Source organism: Peromyscus californicus, unplaced genomic scaffold, assembly GCF_007827085.1.
Source record: "Peromyscus californicus insignis strain IS unplaced genomic scaffold, ASM782708v3 Scaffold_7__1_contigs__length_154581171, whole genome shotgun sequence".
Lineage (NCBI taxonomy): Eukaryota > Metazoa > Chordata > Mammalia > Rodentia > Cricetidae > Peromyscus > Peromyscus californicus.
Genome location: NW_026294595.1, coordinates 3,282,011 through 3,301,033, shown reverse-complemented (window position 1 = coordinate 3,301,033; position 19,023 = coordinate 3,282,011). Strand labels below are relative to the sequence as shown.

General features: G+C 46.9%; 1 protein-coding gene across 7 annotated transcripts in view; it reads right to left on the bottom strand.

Moving 5' to 3' along the window:
• The window catches only part of Ttll11 (tubulin tyrosine ligase like 11), a 247,050-nt gene that overhangs the window by 39,089 nt on the left and 188,938 nt on the right, over window positions 1-19,023 (bottom strand). For all 7 annotated transcript variants that reach the window (XR_008215032.1, XR_008215033.1, XM_052724180.1 and 4 more), the window contains one exon: window positions 8,112-8,354. Coding sequence is in view for 5 of the 7 variants with exons in the window: in XM_052724180.1 (XP_052580140.1) it covers window positions 8,112-8,354 (243 nt within the window). In the remaining 2 variants the exon portion in view is untranslated. The remainder of the gene's footprint in view (window positions 1-8,111; window positions 8,355-19,023) is intronic.

Genomic DNA, 19,023 nt, shown 5'->3' with positions numbered 1-19,023 from the left:
AAAGAGATTTGGATTCTTTAGGTATTTCTTGGGCACCATATCCATCTGCAAGGTCATTTCCTTTCTGAGGTCTCAGAATCTGTGTAAGCATATGTGAGGGAGGGGTCCCCAGTCCCATTTCAGTGGGGTATAGAGGGTCAGGATTTGCCCAAGGTCACACAGGTCTGTATCCCATCTCCCCTTGGAGACAGAGGAGAAGGTTCGGGAGCTGTGGGGAGGTGGCCCAGCTCAGGGTCCCAGGAGGAGCCTAGGATCAAGATACAAAGTCTCCATCATCTAGTGACCAAAGGGCTGGACACCTGCTGGAAAGTTTGGGGACAGAAGGCTTCTGGGAGAAAACCAGGAAGGCAGGGGCTTTTGGGTTTGTCCTTTGGCTACCAGACATTCTCAGTGAGCTCAAATAGAGGCTAACATCAAGTCTTTGGAATAAGGCTTTTCATCCATCTAGCCACTGAATACAGAACTCATCTTCCGCCATGGAGGTCAGCAGTATTCAGGGCCCAGGGTGACACAGCTCTCAGAGGGTTCCATGCAGGAGATGGAGTGTGATGGCCAGGTAGTTCTGATCATGGAGCACAATCTCCTCCCCTTATGCCCTGGGACAACCTCATCCAATGAACAGGTGGGAGAGTCAATTCTTTAGGGGAAGAGCACTCTGGGAAATAGGGTATGAGCGAAGCTAGAAATTTTCTAGAACAGGAATGAAGGATTAGGACCTTGGCTTTGTTGCCTGTTCTTTTTTGTTTGTTTGTTTGTTTGTTTTTGTTTTTTTCCGAGACAGGGTTTCTCTGTGTAGTTTTGGTGCCTGTCCTGGACCTCGCTCTGTAGACCAGGCTGGCCTCGAACTCACAGAGATCCACCTGGCTCTGTCTCCCAAGTGCTGGGATTAAAGGCGTGCGCCCACATCACCCGGCTGTTGCCTGTTCTTGAGCATGCCACAGAAGTTCTCATTTGTCTGAGGGGGGTCGAGGCCACCCACCAGCAGGGCTCAGCTGTTGATCTCTGTGCCGGGCACATGTGGAGAAAGAAGAAGCCAATGACAAGCGAAGCCTTGCCTAGTGGTGAAGAAACAGCTGAAAGTGACGATTTTTGTGCATTTCTTGTTGTTTTCTTCTTTTTTCAGAATGGGAGGAAATCTGAGTACATATGATGGGAGAGAATCACAAATCATTCAAGTTCATTAGGAGCCTGAGCGTGTAGGAAGCTTTGAAATGATCATCCCATTTCCTCTAACTGCCTACGTCTCATGGGAAATTTAGGGACCAACTTTTTACACTCCACAAAATCCTATTTATAGAATTTCTTTTATGTTCATCTTTCTTTGTGGCAGAAAAAAAGAGAGCAGCTTTTCATTTCCCCCAAGAGGTTTCTCTAAGGTAAAAGGCAAAGACCCATATTTATTTTAAGGGGGGGGCAAATGACTAAGTATTTCAGGGAGGGGGAGGAAAGAGGTGGTTACAGTTTAAAACATCCATGGTTTTCAAGGGTCTGAAGAGGAATCCCACAAGATTTCTGGGAAGGAATGGTCATGGAAGGGACAGTTTCAAAGTCACTAAGGAGTTAATATAAAGGGGAAAGCTGGCTCCTTATACTTCTATTCTAGAACATTCTAACTTGTCATGTCTCTCAGAGAAAAACCCCTACAGCTATCCATTATGGAGCATATTAATATCCCCGTACAATAAAAGGGAAGGGAGAGGGGAAAGGAGAAAGAGGAAAATGTGTCCTTTAATTCAGGAGGAGACCTGGGATCAGAAGCAGCGAGAGTGACCGAGCAGGGACTTCAAAGTGTGGTCTCAGAGTTCAGAGCTGCAGTTTCCCAGGAATGAGCCTGGCGGGGCCAACTATGAAAAAGTGTCCTCCGTGAATTACATCTGATGGCTCCCCACCCCCAACTAGTGACCCATTGGCAGGAGCCTAACACAAACACATTTCTCTTCAAGGAAGGCTGCCAAGCTGCAGAATCAATTAGACAGCTTTTATTTCCCTGAGAAAGAGAAGCTTCCTCACCCTGGCAATTATTATAAAATAAAATTTCCAAAAAATAAAAAAATAAGAAGAGGAGCTCAATTCACAGCGATGATACGCGCTACTATTACTCGGCTCCTGAGGAAATGACACTGGAGGCTGGTCCGAGTGTCTAGACAAGAGGGTGACAGTTCGTTATTTCTCATTCTCAGGGAAAGAGAAGAGTGGAAGATGCCTGGGCGGCCATTAGCATAATTCGCCCTGAAAACTGCTGATCTATGCTGCAAGTTCTGAGAGATGGACACCAAAAATAAATCCAAATGGACCGTTTATTATTTTCTTCCCTTCTCATGCTCTTCAAGGAATGTGGAGAGAAACAGAGTGGGAAGCAGATATGAAAGCCAAGTTCCACTTCGGGCATCTGTGTGGGAACCTTGAAGAAGCGTGCACTGTACTGGGAATATGTCTGCTTCGAAGCGCTCTCGCAAAGGGCACTTGGTTCAATTCAGCATATGGCATAAATATTACTAATTCATAATGAAGCAACATTTAAACCAAAGTGGAAAGGAGAGAGAGAGAGAGAACAGTCGTTAGCAGGTGGTAAAATTTAATCTGCAAGACTGAACATACCCAGATAAATTGGAAAGCGGAGAATTATCATATTTTACTATTAAGTTGCCATTGGGGTTTCTTGGGACATCTTTAAAGGAAACGTCTGTTACAAGTGCGGTGTTTCATCTACTTCCTCCTGCATCCTTAATCAGGACAGGCATTTGCTGGGCAGCCTTGTTGTCTGGGTCCATCTGCTCCAGCTGCCTCTTGGCCACCTGAAGATGCTCTTTTACTGTCCTGTTCTGCCACAGCTCCACTGACAGCCCTGGCTAGTCACAGACTGGAAGTGGTGGCTTCAGAACCTAACACTCCCCAACCTGGGAAAAATCTATTTCTCATGCAAATGCCTCCAGCGGTGGTGAGGACCACAGAACCTGTCACAACCACAGCTTTTGCAGGGATATTCTTGTCATTAGGTCTTCTGACCTGAGAGTTATCTTTATTAGAAACTTTAGGATTTCTCTATGTAGCCTTGGCTGTCTCAGAATTCGCTCTGTAGACTATGCTGGCCTCGAACTCAGAGATCCACCTGCCTCTGCCTCTTGAGTAATGGGATTAAAAGCATGTGCCACCACCCAGCCTATTAGAAACATTCTTAATTCTGTTTTCTCTTCAGGATTGTGTAAATGTGGAGGTCCTCTTAACAGATGCCTCCTGGGTTCTCACACCAAGTGTCACTCCCTGGAGGCCTCTGTGGGCAGTCCTGTTTTGATGGAATGCATACATGGTTATAGCCATTCTTTATGGAGATTTTACATAAAAATAAGCAAGCATAGCTTCTTTTGAAGAGCCCCAAATCTCTGGTAACATCAAGTTAGTGTGCTGGTGAGCAGCTTCTCCAGCCACTTCCCATCAGAGCCCACAGTGTGTTTGGGGCAGTGGGGAGGGAGGGAAGACCCGGAAGCATTTGAGACTGGAAGCTTTCCAGTGTTTCCAAATCTCCTCCCTGTCTATCCTGTGTCCTTGCCCAGTGCACAGAGCCTCAGGTCCATTGCAGATTGGATTACGCACCATCCCTCACTTCTTAGCTTGGGCCACATGAAATCCTTCTGCAGGCCCTCCCTCCCTGCTACCTTGGTGGTGTGTCTGTCTACTGCTCAGCCAGCCAATGACAGCTAGTAGTGAACAAACACTGCCTCCTCCAGGAGGCCCCCGTGGATTCCACCAGGTGTATAAAACCTCCCCGTTCTTTTTTTTTTTTTTTTTTTTGGTATGGAAATTTTTATTTTATTTTTATTTTTATTTTGCAATACAATTCAGTTCTACATATCAGCCACGGATTCCCTTGTTCTCCCCCCTCCCGTCCCCCTCACCTTCCCCCCAGCCCCAACCTCCCCGTTCTTATTCCCAGCTCGCTGCTCTGTTCACAGCCCCGGACTTGGAGCCCCTGGTCGCTGCTTCAGACTTTGCCAAAGGCTGAAGTGGAGAGTTGATTCCCATGTGCAGTTAGTCTGAGAGTCCCAAGGGAAGGAAGTTCTTTAACTTGTCTTTGAATGTCCTGTCCCCATGCTTGGGAAGAGATGGGCATGGACAGGATGCCACAGGATCTGTGTTCCTTGCAGATTCTGACGGTTCCCCACGTGAAGCTCAGCTGGCCTTTCAGTCCTTCAGGTTTTGAATGGGGACTTCTGTGTCATGGTGCAGAAGCTGGGCAAGCCCAGAATGTTCTTGCCTTGGCCATGTTATGCAAATGAAGTGCACCAGCTCGCCCACCTCACTGTGTCCCCATGTGCTTCCACAGGCCCTCAGACCAGGGTCCTCTATCACAAAGAGGCACAGACTGCCTAGCTATTGTCTTCTTTCTCCTTTTCACTGTAATGACAGCAGTTTTTATACATTTTAAAAGAAAACACACACGCGCGCACACACACACACACACACACACGCACACACACGCGCACACACACACGCACACACACGCGCACACACACACACACACACGCACACGCACACGCACACACATGCACACACACCTCTGGAGGCCAGCAATATGGCTCAGTGGATGAAGATGCTTGCCACCAAGCCTGACAACTTGAGTTCAGTCTCTGAGATCCACATTGTGGGAGGAAAGACCTGGCTCCTGAAAGCTGTCCTCTGACCTCCACAGGCATGCTGCGACATGTGTCACCTGTACTCACACACACTAAATACATGAATGAATAGATATAATACAAAGTTGGCTTCCCAGCTTCCCATGTAACTAGAAGTAGCCAACAAAATGGGGCCAGAAGCCAGGCGGCGGTGGCGCACGCCTTTAATCCCAGTACTCAGGAGGCAGAGGCAGGCGGATCTCTCTGAGTTCGAGGCCAGCCTGGTCTACAGAGCGAGATCCAGGACAGGCACCAAAACTACACAGAAAAACCCTGTCTTGAAAAACAAAAACAAAACCAAAAACCAAAACAAAACCAAACAAAATGGAGGCAGAAATCATTGCTTTCGCACCCAGAGCAGCTTCTAAGGGGTCCAGTTCACCAGAGGGTAGAGACTGTGCTACTTCCCCCTCCTCCTCCCTTCAGTCTAGAGCTCCACCATGGTGGCTGGATTTTGAGCAGCCATCCTGTGACCATAAGGCAACCTTGAAACCATCAGACCATGCTTAGTGTGGGTGACCAGAAAGGAGGTGGGACTGGATGACACTGTGGAGCTGCTCACCGCCCCTAGAAGGCCCTGGTGGCTTTTATGTCCCAAGCCACTTGCAGACACCATGCAGTACTGAGTATCAGCTACAGTCCTGACAAGAGTCAAAACGGCTCCCTCGATCCAGGCCCCGGGCCAGGTGCTTATGATACACCATACCCCAGACTCACAATACCACACAAGGCAGGATTACTGCTCACACGAGGGAATTTGGACTAGAGACTAATGGAGGATTTGCCAAAGCCACGCAGCCAATGACCAATAAGCTTGGTCCCAGAGCCAGACCTATTCGACCCCAAAGCCTATGTCCTTCCTTCCGCCCAACGCCGCTCCCCGCCCCCCGAAACTAAAGCAATGCCCTTCTCAAGCCATCCTAGGACTTCAGGTTTGCTAAAGTGGCTGGCAACAGTGGCCACCTAGACATGGGTTTACCGTCTTACCAAGACCGGAAGGTTGGTAGCAGTCTCCATAAACTGCATCTGGAGAAGCCTTTAGCAAAATGTGGCTTACAACTCACGGAGCCCAATTATTTGCTTTAGTGAAGAAGAGTGTGGCTTTGAGGTGCAGGGTAAGGTGTTAAAACTAACGACAAGAGGTGACAGCAGGGCCAAGGGCTGTCAGAGACTTCTTTCTGAGGTGGCTATGCCACAGAGAACTGCAAATGAGCAGCTCCCTGCTGTACCAGATCACGGTTGCTGAAGAGATCTAGGGTCATCTGCTCGGCATGGCTGTCAGGTTTGTACCAGACCTGTGCAGGCCCGGGCTCGCTCTCTCTCTCCTCTCTCTCTCTCTCTCTCTCTCTCTCTCTCTCTCTCTCTCTCTCTCTCTCTCTCTCTCCTCTCTCCTCTCTCCTCTCTCCTCTCTCCTCTCTCCTCTCTCTCTCTCCCCTCCCTCTGTGTGTGTTTGAATTTATAGAAATATATGTAAAAGTTCGTGACATTCTTTAACCATTGTAGAAAGTAACTAGCATTTATTAATCACTTACCATATACTAGGTGTTTCCCTGTGGTCCTGATTAATTCTATACACAACACACACACATGCACACACACACATGCACACACACATGCGCGCACACACACACACACACCCCTATGGCCTGTGTGGCTGCATTCCACTCTATAGGCTAAGACCCCCAGGTCCAGGGTAGTCATGAACTCACCTGGGTCGCCCCCCAAAGTGTTCCAAAGGGAGGAGGCAATGAATGAACCCTCAAAGATGGGCAGTAAGAGAAAACTGATTACTTTGTAGGCTACAGAAAAGCCTCTCTCCTAGTTTATGTTTTACTTTTAAAATTCATGCAAGTTTTGTATAGCACACACTATAAGCATGCTATTTTAATATTAGAACAACTGCACTGTATGATTTATCAGACTAATTATTAAATTTTTCACTCCAGAAACTCAGTGTGGAATGACATGCCTTTGTGAATTAAGCCTCAGCCAGGAGAATGCATGTTAAACACAGGCTGGTCAGACACCCACGAGCAATCACGACTAAGTGTTGACGGACCTGGTTCTAGGTCAGAGTCCGCAGTTGGAATCTGGTTGAGGAAGTCCCCTATTCCAGTCTCACTCTGTTGCTGTGATGAAACACTTGGACCAGAAGCAGCTTAGCAGGAGAAAGGATTTGTTTGGCTTATACTTCCAGGTCATGGTCCATCTTTGAGGGCAGAAACTCAAGGAGGTACTTGAAGCAGAAAACATGGAGGAATGCTACTTGTTGGTTTGCTGGCTGGCTGGCTGGTTCACAGATTCCTGCTCAGCTAGCTTTCTTGTGCAACCTAGGACTACCTGCCTCGAGAAGGCACCCCTACAGTGTGCCGGGCCCTCCTGTGCAGGTCAATACTTCAGACACCCTCACAGACATGCCTACAGGCCAGTCTGATTCAGACTTCCCTCCAAGTGACAACACTAACGAGGATATCCCCTGAGGATTCATGTGTGGAGGCATGGACCTCAGTATGCTGTTACTCAGGGGTGGCATCTTTAGGAGGCAGAGCTTGTCAAAGGTCTTTGGGTCATTGGGCATGAGCCCCTGGAGAATACTAGTGGGACCCGGAATTGTTATAAGAATGAGGCTAACTCCAGTTTGCTCTGATCATCTCTGGACATGATCTTTCTCCTGAACATGCCTCCCTGTGATATCATCTGCCATCAGACTCTTAACAAAGACCTACCTAACGGCGCTGCCCAATCTTAGACTTTAAGTTGCTAACTTAAACTACTGTGAGCTAAGTGAACCCATTTTTTTTTAATAAGGTTATCCAGCTTCAGGTATCCTGTCATAACAACAATAAAAAATGACCACTGTGTAGTTCACAATTATTTTGGGTGTGTGCATATGTGTGGATGGGTTCAAACACCCACACATGTGTATTTGGAGACCAGAGGTAGATTTTGAGTGTCTTCCTCTACTATACTCCACCTTATATTTTGAGACAGGCTCTTCACTGAACCTGGAATTTTGCTCTTTTCTGTAATGGCTTGCCAGCAAGCTCTTATCTTGCCCTGTCCACCATTCCTGGTACTGGAATTACTACTGCATGCTGCCATGCCTGGCTTTCATGTGGGTGCCAGGGATCTGAACTCAGGTCCTCATTCTTAAGCATCAAGTGCATTACTATTGAATTACCTCCCTCAGCCCCACAATTGCTTGTTTTAATAATGAACCTACAATTTAAATGTCATGATCAGAACATTCATTAACTCATTTGACAAGAGTCTACAATATGCCAGGATCAGTGCCAACCCTGAGGTGAATATAGCTTCAAATAGGGCACCAGTTCAATACTATGGTCTCCTAAGAGCAGTCAAGGGCCACATGGCACTCAGCTGAGTGACCGGACTCCACCCTCTCCAAAGCTCAAGAGAGAGGAAGCTGATCTCACTAACCTTATGAAGGTCCGAAAGCCAGTCGGTCCCAACTTCATTGTCCCCTTGATTCCCAGGAAACGGATAAACAAATTAGCCATCCTGTCTACCAGGCGCAGGTAGTTGAACTGCTTGGCATACTTGGGGAACACCTGCTTGAGGCAAATAGAGGGCAGGTGGGCTTCAGGGTTGGAGTCGGGGTCACCGGTCATCTCACAGTCCAGATCTTCCTTCCCAGTGATAGGCTTTTCGGGATGCTGAGACCTGAAATACACAAGGCACTCATGACATGATGCCTTCCTCCAATGGCTTCCTTCCCTTGAGATGTACAGTAGCTCCAGGGGATTGGTGTTATAGACTAGAAAACTGACCTTCGAAAAGTGGCCTGTCGAGGCTCACACAGCTTCTGTATGGTGAAGCCAAGGCTTAAACCCAGGCCAGAGCCAGGACTGGAAACACAGGTTTCCTCCATCCTGCCAGCCCGGCTTTGCTCTGCTCACAATTCAAGGGAATACTCCATTGTGAGCAGTCTGGATTTGATATCAAACTCCTACTTATGGGTAGTAATTGAATAATTAAGAAATGGAAAAAAATCTCACTGAGGGTTGGCAAGAAGCCACAGGTGCAGTTCAGTGAACAACTTGAGGAGATGCTTCCATTCCCAGCCCTAGGAACACAGACAGTTTCCTGCCTTAACTGTTTATTTGGAGCTCATACAGAAAATGACAAGTTTTGTGACTCCATAGCCTGTGCGTGTTATTCTGAAATTATTCTGATAATCAAGAAAATGATTTATCTATCTACCTCTAGCTGGAAATAGTCTCAGTTTCTTCTTGCCTCCAGCATGACACAGCCCTTCCCCCACCCAGAGTCTGTCCTATCTCCTTGGTATTTACATCTCCTTGGTATTTCACTACCAGATGTCTGCCAGTCACCCAGGTGGGAAAAATCAGAATAAATGCCAACTCTTTCTCTGTCTCCATAGTCAATGCTATATCACTATAGCCCCCAAATCAGCTCTCACAGGCCAGTGTTCTCCCTTGCTGGGAAGAGACTCCATGACCACAGCAACCTTTATACAGGAAAACATTTAACTGGTGCTGGCTTATAGTTCAGAGGTTTAGTCCATTATTATCATGGGGTGGGGTGGGGGAGGCATGACGGCACACAGGCAGACATGGTGCTGGAGGAGGAGCTGAGAGTCCTACATCCAGATCAGCAGGCAGCAGGAAGACAGAGAGCGCCACTGGGCCTGGTTTGGGCTTCTGAGACATCAAAACCCACCCGGAGTGACACACTTCTCCAACAAGTCCACACCTCCTAATAGTGCCACCCCCTATGGGGGCCATTTTAATTCAAACCATAATACAATGCAACAAATTTAATGAAAGTTGCCTCCCATTCTCTGCTCCCAGGAGCCTAATACACACCACATCCTATATACATGAGTTTCCTGGGATGTGGCTCACAGAACACTGAGGGGCTGATCTGTGAACCACTGAAGTATGTGGGAAACAGAGAGACATGTCCGAGGAACAGAATGGGATGTGAAAGAATGTCATTGGTGTGGCCAAAGAGACATCTTGAGGTGGAGGTAGTGTAGTATAGAAATGTGCCACACAGCCAGGGCCAGGGAGAAGCAGGTATGGGGACACCATGATGGTCTAGTGTAGGGACTACTGGAAGTGGGAATGTTGACACGAGGCTGTTTAAGGAAAGGGTCACAAGAAGCCATATTGAGTTTAACACCATGCGATGTGTGTTGAACACATCTTATGTTTTGGTTTAGATGGGACTTATTGACCATGCGCAGTGTGTTCAGGACTTGGTCTTAGGAGTGATGACAGCAGGTGGCAGTGGTTTTCTGTGGACCTGGTTCTGGGTGGGACAGGAGCCAAGAAAGGGTGGAGTTTGAAGGAGAGAGAAGCACTGAATGAGGACTCTTGGGCGCCGGGCCAGACCAATGGACAGCAGTGTAGAGGGCGACACTCAAAGCCTGGAGGAGAATGTGTGCCCAGCCAGTGAGGAGCTAGAAACAAGGAGGTCTGGGAAAAAACACAAGCGGCAGGATGAGGCCCTTGTGAAGAGGTGGGCATCTCAGACAAGGCTGGAGAGGAAGTAGCCCAATCAGGTTGCCACGGGGACAAGCATGGTGGCATATGCCCATAATCCCAGCACTTGGGAGAAAGCAACAGGAGAATTGCAAATTCTAGCGCAGCCTGGGCTACATGGTAAATTTAGGGCCAGCCAGAGGTACATAGTGAGACCTTGTCTCAAAACTGAAAATAAATAAAACAAAAGCCACTCAGGTGCCAGAATGGAGAATGGGAAGGGCAAACCCAGAAACATGGTGTGATGGTTTGAGTTAAAATGGCCCCCATAGGGGGTGGCACTATTAGGAGGTGTGCACTTGTTGGAGGAAGTGTGTCACTCCGGGTGGGTTTTGATGTCTCCGAAGCCCAAACCAGGCCCAGTGGTACTCTCTCTCTTCCTGCTGCCTGCTGATCTGGATGTAGGACTCTCAGCTCCTCCTTCAGCACCATGTCAGCCTGTGTGCCATCATGCCTCCCCCACCCCACACCATAATGATAATGGACTAAACCTCTGAACTATAAGCCAGCACCAATTAAATGTTTTCCTGTATAAGAGTTGGAGTGGTCATGGTGTCTCTTCGTAGCAATAGAACCCTGACTAAGACATTGGGAAAGTTTGCTTCTAATAATGACATAAATGGACAGGAAGAGTCTCAAAGCCATGATGTTTCTTATCCCATAAGTCCCTGGGAATGGGAAAGAAACTTGAGAGACAAACATTGTGGTGGAAAGCTCTGCCCAAATGGTCCCCTTCTCATACCAGCCCAAGGAGCCAACTTCCAGGGAAGACATGAGTAGAAAGTTCCAGAAGGCCTGGTCACAGTTTCTTTCAAGTAGATCCTAACTTTGCACTCAAAGCAAAGACTGGCAGGGGAACAGAACCAGGCATCATGAAGGAAAATCTCTTTCAATGTTCAATGGCATGGAGGGTCTGGGCTGCAAAACACTCCCTCCTGCACGTGCAGACCCAGTTCCTCAGAAGAGGTGAGTATTCCCTAGGACGTGCAATTTTCCTTCAGCAGAAATGGCTTTCTCACCATCACCTTGAACTTCAGACAGTAAATAAAAGCCAGGTGGTTATTTTTCACACGAAATGAAGTGTTTTCTCCATGACAGTTGTAGGAAGAAAAATGGGGGCGGCGGGTAAACTGACACTCTTACCAGAAATTAGCTCCTAAATTTCTGAATAAGTGGTGGTGGCTGACATTATAAGCACTCAGGAAATTTCATTAAGGGGGAGACTGGGCGGTGTGCAGTGTGAAGGCATGGAGGGATGGAGACAGCTCAGGGGACCACTCAGTCAACAAACCCGCCTCCAGGGTGTCATCTCATCTGCTCTCCATGCACCTCTGTGGAGGAGCCTGTGACTACAGCCCTGCTCCAGATGGGGAGACTGAGGTCAAGCATGGCATAATATCTCTGAATAAACCAGAATTATAAAGCAGTTCTCCAAACAGTTCTCTAGCACTCTTGTTTTCCTAAAACCTTGTTCTAAAGCACATCATGGTTCATACTGGGGACACAAAATTCTGAATACTATTGTTTAATTTTTAAAAACATTAAAAATATCAATTGCCTTTAATATCTATCTATCTATCTATCTATCTATCTATCTATCTATCTATCTATCATCTATCTATTTTCTTTGATTTTTTTTAAGAGCAAGGTCTCATGTAGTCCAAGCTGAGGGTGATCTTGAACCTCTGATCCTCTTGCCTCCACCTCCCCACTGCTGGATTACAGGTGTGCACTACCACATCCAGTTTTATGTGGTGCTGGGGATGAAACACAGGACCTTCTGCATGGGAGGCAGGCACTCTGCCCAACTGCGCCATATCTTCAGCTGGGAGCTTTATGTTTCAGATTATAAATGTTACTTCAGTTCTTTGTAGATCTTTAGAGGGAAGTGTGAAAGAACCAAAATGGTTTCTAATCCCTTAGCTTGAATAGAGACACCAATAGTGTGTTTAGAGTTAGGATGTTTAATTCTGTTGCATGTTTCTTATGGACATACACACAATCTGAATGAAGCCTCAGCTATAATGAAGTTAATATTCCTCCTCAGTTAGAGATCTAATGGCCGCATGATTTGTCATCTGCCTGAACAGAACCCCGTGTTTGGCCTCCTCCCGGGATGAGGTGGCTCCTCTCCCAAACACAGATGTTACGGTGTTAACTGCAAGTGGCTTTGGAAATATTCTATCCAGAAAGATTTTTGTTGTTGTTGTTCTTGTGCGAAACATACATAAAAGCCACCATTTAAACCATTTTAAAGTGTACAGTTCAGTGGTTTCAGGTCTTTCATGAGGTTTTATCACTGCCATCTAGTTCTAGAACATTTCACAAGAGTGTCATTTCAGAGAAGAAATTTTAACCTAGGTAGACAGGATTGGAGCTATGTAGCAGCAGGCTGTTTAAAACAGCAATAGTCCAGGTGGCCATCTTAGATTGGACTGCCATGATAATGGGGACCTCATCAGCTCCATCCAGCACACTCAGACTAGACAGATCTTCCTCAGGTCACCCTGGAGGATGAGGATGCCGTCTCCCGGAGACTCCTGTCTATTGCTGCCCAGCATGCACCTGTCACTACTCCTCCAAGACTTCTGTACCTCCAATGGCTGCCCTCCCAGACACCAGTGTCCCTCACAGACCTCAGATCCACAGCTTCTGAGGGAAGTGGTTTTCTTCACCTGGAAGTACTAAAGATGCAGCTGATGTATAAGAGGAAATAAAAGGATGAAGGATGGCATCTTTGCTGGAGATAATTGCAATTATCACACCAAGACCCAAGCCATCACAAATACTGTAAAAATCCCGTTTTTACTTAATAGCATTTTAATAGAAATGTCAGGCTTTTGGAATAAAAGTGACTGCTAAAGAAACCATAAATCAAGTTTACTAGTCATTTGGGATCGTTTCTGGAAAAAAATTGAATTTGGTATATCCTTGATTCATTAAAACAGGGGAAAGGATCCTGGAATGTTTTTATCTATTATCATTTTTCAAACAAAGTGGAATTCTTTTTCATTAAAACTCGTGTGAGCCGGGCGGTGGTGGCACACGCCTTTAATCCCAGCACTTGGGAGGCAGAGCCAGGCGGATCTCTGTGAGTTTGAGGCCAGCCTGGGCTACCGAGTGAGTTCCAGAAAAGGCGCAAAGATACACAGAGAAACCCTGTCTCAAAAAACCAAAAAAAAAAAAAAAAAAAAAAAAAAAAAAAAAAAAAAAAAAAAAAACAACTCGTGTGAAAAAACCGCCTGTCTCTATTTTATCTGGAAACCTCAGTGTTAAAAAATCACCACCGATTACTGGGGACCGTCTACATGTCAAGAATGGAGCTAATCGATTTACCTTTGGAATCCCGTTGTTTCCAATAACAGGACTCTGAAGTACATGGAAACCATTTCCCCTTCTCAGGGTGACTGGGTGACACTTGCCCAAGTTCACTCGATCAGCTGAGGGATCTGCATTGACTCTAGGGCCACCTCCCCCATACCCAAGCCAAGCTCGCTAGGCAGTTCATGTGCTTTTTCGATTTAAATCAAATCAGAGACTTTTCTTCTCTATAAGCTATATATAGTCCTGGAGATTAACAAAAGTGGGGAGGTAGATGTGGCAAGATCAAATCCTAGTTTCACAGGAGTTGCTTGGATTCCCTCTAGAGGAAAAACTTCCATCTCTTGTTAAGTATGCCTTCAGTCATTTTCCACCCCTGAGATACTTCCTAAGCACTGGTATGTCCCAGGGGCCTTGGATACACAGGTGAGGTGGACAGAATCCCTGCTGCCCAGAGCCATGTGACTGAATGGGGATAGAGAGAGGCCCATACATGAATCACACTGGTAGTATCATGTCCAGGTGGCCAACATGGGTTTTGATCTTGATTCTGACTTCTAGAAAATGGGGGATGATGAGGCAGAGAGCAGCCAGGTCACATGCTGCTGGCAAAGCTGTGTCCAGACAGGATGCCCTGGGCATAGAGGTTCCACAGGACAGAGGGATGGACGCAGGCCTCTTTCTGTCCATCACTAGATTTCAGATGCGCACAAAGTGCACCGCTGCTCGTGAAGAAATGCTAACCACGCACCATGCAGTGCCTTAAATTAGGACCGCAGCTAATTTGAAATGTCTCGGGATGAAGTCACTAAAAATAAATGTAACTACCAGAAAACTCAGCTCTGTCACGTGAAAAAGATCTGCCATGACAGAGCCCCATTTGCTTGATGGGTGATATGACGCAGTTTGAAGAGGAGGTACAGATTGTGGATGGACCGGGCACACGTTCCCGAGAGATGAGGGAAGAATTGAAAGAGAAGTCTCTGCTCGACACATTCAAGTCCATATAAGAGCCAGACCCAGGCCGAGGATGGCCCTATCAGCCTCCGCCCTGTTCCTCCCCCAAACCCCGGCCACTCCCACCTCACTTGATCTCTGAGGCAGGATGTAGCCTCACCAGCAACAGGCACACTAATGACACCATTACTGTCAGCAGGTTTTAAGTGTGTATGCTCCATAAAATCTCACAGAGTGGGTGTTCTTTTATTTACTTATTCTTCTCTCATACAATACATCCTAACTGCAGCCTCCTCTCCTTCCAATCCCCCTCCCCTCTCCCCAGATCCACTGCTCCTCTGCTTCCCTTCAGAAAAGAGCAGACCTCCCAGAGATATCAACCGAACGGCATAACAAGATGCAATAAGACTAGGCATATGCCCTCATGTCAAGGCTGGATGAGGCAGTCCAGTAGGAGGAAATAGGTCCCATAAGCAGGCAAGAGAATCAGACACCCTGACTTGCATTGTTAGGAGTCCAACAAAAACCTCAAGCTAAAGAACAGCAGCATGTATGCAAAAGGCCTGGAATAGACCCATGACAAAGTGGACGTTATATTCCTACTTTACAGAAAGGGGAACCAAGACACAGGAAGACAAATCAATCATGGTGGAGCCAGGATAGAAAAATATGCATATATATCTACATGGTTGTATACACATGTAAACATGCATGTAAACCTAGATTCCAAAATGTGATATTTTAGGTGGCTCCATTTTAGATATGAGGGAAATGTGTTCAGAAAAGCTGACCGACCACCTTGCGAAAGTTTCTCAGCTATTCAATTTGAACCCAGAGCTGTTTCGGTTCAAAACTGGGCGCTTTCTTTTCATTTTCTCAGCTGGACTCTTTTTCTGTCTCCTTATGGAGAGAATCTCTTACTTTATGCTGTAAGGAAGGCTTAACGGGGAGAATGGATGAGGGTGGGTACAGCCTGTGCCAGCACAAAATGGGGGTGCTGCTTAAGATCTAACTTCAACCTTCTCTGAGGCACCAAGATGAACTAGCGAGGCAGCTTCTGGGAAGGTCAACTGCTCGTCTGGATGCAGTTGCCCAATTTTGCTTGCCAAGCAAATCAGTTTGTTACTTGACTATCCTGGGCTCTTGTAACTCTTGACGTAGTGTTTGTGGAATGCAAAGTAGCAAGCCGGAGGCAACAGCAGCGCATCTCTGTCCTTGCTGTGGGATGCTTCCTGGAGCCATGACCTGGGCTGGCTGCTGGAGCGTTTTCTCGCTTGGTCAGACAATGAACTGCAGAAGGACAAATGGGAGGACATAGTCTCCTGGCCGCTTCCCCAGGCCTGAAGGCAAGTCTTTTCAGCGCTGGAGAGCCCTGTGGGGGTCACTGGGCCCAGCCCTCCTGTTTTCGTTTTCCAATGAAGCTGCTTTGTTGGCAGGGCACGCTTCTTCGTGTCAAGTGCCTTCCCTGCTGTCCCTTTTGCTATGTTGCAGCATGCTCGATAGATGGAATGTTCTGTACACACAGCTCAGGAAGCCGTGCTACTGAGGCTCCTCTCTAGTGGGGCACGGGCCTGATGATCTGGGTGGTTTGGGGTACAGGAGATTGGTAAATCAAGGAACAGTTGGATCATCTGCTTGAGGCCACCTGACCTTAGGCAAGTCATAATCCCAAAGCTTTATGTAAGACAGAATAATAGTGGTCCTCTAACCCATAGGCCTGATATAAGTAACGGTAAGCAGAGAGAGTGGAGCATACACCTTAGCACCGTGCCTGGATACTGTCGGCCACTTCTATCATAATCACCTGGTGCTTCTTCATCTCAAAGGGCTTACCATCTAGTCACCAGCCAACCACTGAGAGGCAGATGTTCACCAGGAGATCCTGCTCCATCCCTACTTCATGTAACTAGACACAGGATTGTCCTCCACTGCTCCAGCTGCTGGGAGAGTCTCATTACAGGCTGCCTAGGCCAATGAGACCTGTCTTCTTGTTCTAGCTTAGACTGTGCTCCATGATGCCTCAATGAAAAACAAACCACACCTTACCTGATATTTCAATCTTGGCTCAGGATTACTGCTATCATAAAATCCTATGCTGATGGAGGTGTTGCTCCCCGCCCTATACCGAAAGTAGTTAAACACAGGGGTTAGAGGGCACAATGATTTGCCTCATTCTCTTTCTGAAATAAAAGGGAAGTAGAGGCCAAGTCTTTGCTTGAGGGGAGACATCTAGCAAGAGGCCAAACTCCATCCTCCTGATCCCCTGACTCAGAGTCTTCAGATGAACAAAGGGGGAAAAAAAACACACTTCATTGAGCTGGAACACCCTGATGGCTGCAATTCCAAATGATTCTGGGTACTTTGGCCAGGAAGGAAGGTGACACTTTGGCCAGGCTTCACTTTTCTCTGGAACCCAGAGAAAAGTTCTTCAAAGTCTGAGCTTGCCTTGAACAATGTCTTGTCCTGATCCCCAAGTGGAATGTTGGAGCTTCATGTCATCTGCTCACTACCTGGCTTCTCTTCCCTCCTGACAGTCCCTCCCTTGGCACATGTGTTTGCTAATCACTCATGTGTTCCATCTTTTCTGTATCTCTTTCTACAACTTTCTGGGGGAAAAAAGCATCACTCCTTTGTCCATAATCTTCCTGACTTTGTACATCATCACACTATTTGTTGTTGTTTGCTTTGTTTTTTGAGACAATGTTTCTCTGTGTGGGCCTGGCTGTCCTGGAACTCACTCTGTAGATCAGGCTGGCCTTGAACTCACAGAGTTCAATCTTGCTTCCTCCTCCCAAGTACTGGGGTTAAAGGTGTGGCCCACTATGCCTGACTCATCGTATTCTTGATCACTCTCAACATTGTTATCTTCATTATCCTCACCATCAAGTTCATCACCATCATCACACCATCCTCACCATCACCTTCATCACCACCTCCATCACCATCATCACACCATCCTCACCATCACCTTCATCACCATCACCATCATCACACCATCCTCACCATCACCTTCATCACCATCACCATCATCACACCATCCTCACCATCACCTTCATCACCATCACCATCACCATCATCACACCATCCTCACCATCACCTTCATCACCATCACCATCACCATCATCACACCATCCTCACCATCACCATCATCATGACCAGGATCATTTACACCACCATGATTATTTTCAGCATTGTTACCATCATCATCATCACAACTGTCATGGTCACAATCATTTCTGCCACCACCACCATCTTCATGGTCATCACCGTGACCATCTCCAACTGCCATTGTCATTCTCATTGCTGTCATCATCATCCTCATCACTATCGTTATCATAAAATTCACTGAGGACTTATTCTCTGACCTTCAGGATGCAAAGAACGCAACATACTTGTTTCTCTTTCTTCAAAGAACTTATCAAGCTTAAATGACTAATTTGTTTAACTGTCCATGGAATATGTTTCCTTTTGAAAAACTCCAGAAGGGCAGGCTCTGTAGTTGCTGAGTCTGTGACTGAAGTTATTGCCCCACAAAGCCTCATTGTGCACATACTTGCAGTGAGTTAGTCATATTTGAACGAGTTCGTACAACACTCTAATTAACTAGACACACGACTAACATGAGCTTCCATCTGGTGACCCTGAGGCTTAGGCGCACTAGTGGCTTCAGTGATGAGGCTGGGATCGGAGCTCTATGCCGTACCCCACATTCCTAACTCCTACACACCTCTACTTCTGGTTGCACAATGAATCTTTCTTCCCGCTTTTCTCTCTCAGTCACTGCAAGATCCCACATGCATTCTGGGAAACGAAAATTTCCTAGTGGCTTCAGCAAGAGCCTATGTGACAACTGTAATCAGTGGTTGTATTAGCCTGTTCCACCACCTCCAGAATTAGCAGCAAAGGCTAACTTGAGCTTTCATTGTGCAGCTCTGCTAATGAAGGGATCCTCTTAATTACACACCCAGTGCAAGGCTGCAACACAAAACAGTTTAGTATTTGAACACAGTTCTGTGTCAAAGTAGGGGCTGCGTGAATGTGGGCAAGTGGGGACAGCCACGTGTAGATGGTATTCTTTGCTAAGGCTGCTTTCTTTTTCCACATCCAATGCCACCCAAGCCCAGTTCATTGTCTGCAGATGTCCTGTATCTCTCTCATACTGCTGTGTATCCAAGGAGTCCTCATTCACTGGTTTCATAGGACTCCACCAGGCTAGAGAGTGATAGCTCTGTTGACTGATTGATTGACTTGCCAGGAGCATTCTCTCAACATCATGGTGCCAGCACATCTACCTCAACCCTGAAGGACAGGTGTAACCCCAAATCACCTTCACTCAGTGACATGGGGCTCACAGCATTTGCACCCCACTTCCTTTGTGAGCCACTCAGTAGGGGTTCTGTGCTAATGTGAGGGAGCCCTTCTGGGACAAACCATTCTCAGGCAAGGACACCCTGCTCCTGTGTGTGCATATGGTCCCTCTCCAGTAGACCAGTAATTCCATTATGTGCTAAGTGTCAGGCTTGTGGCTTTCAGATCCACACCTC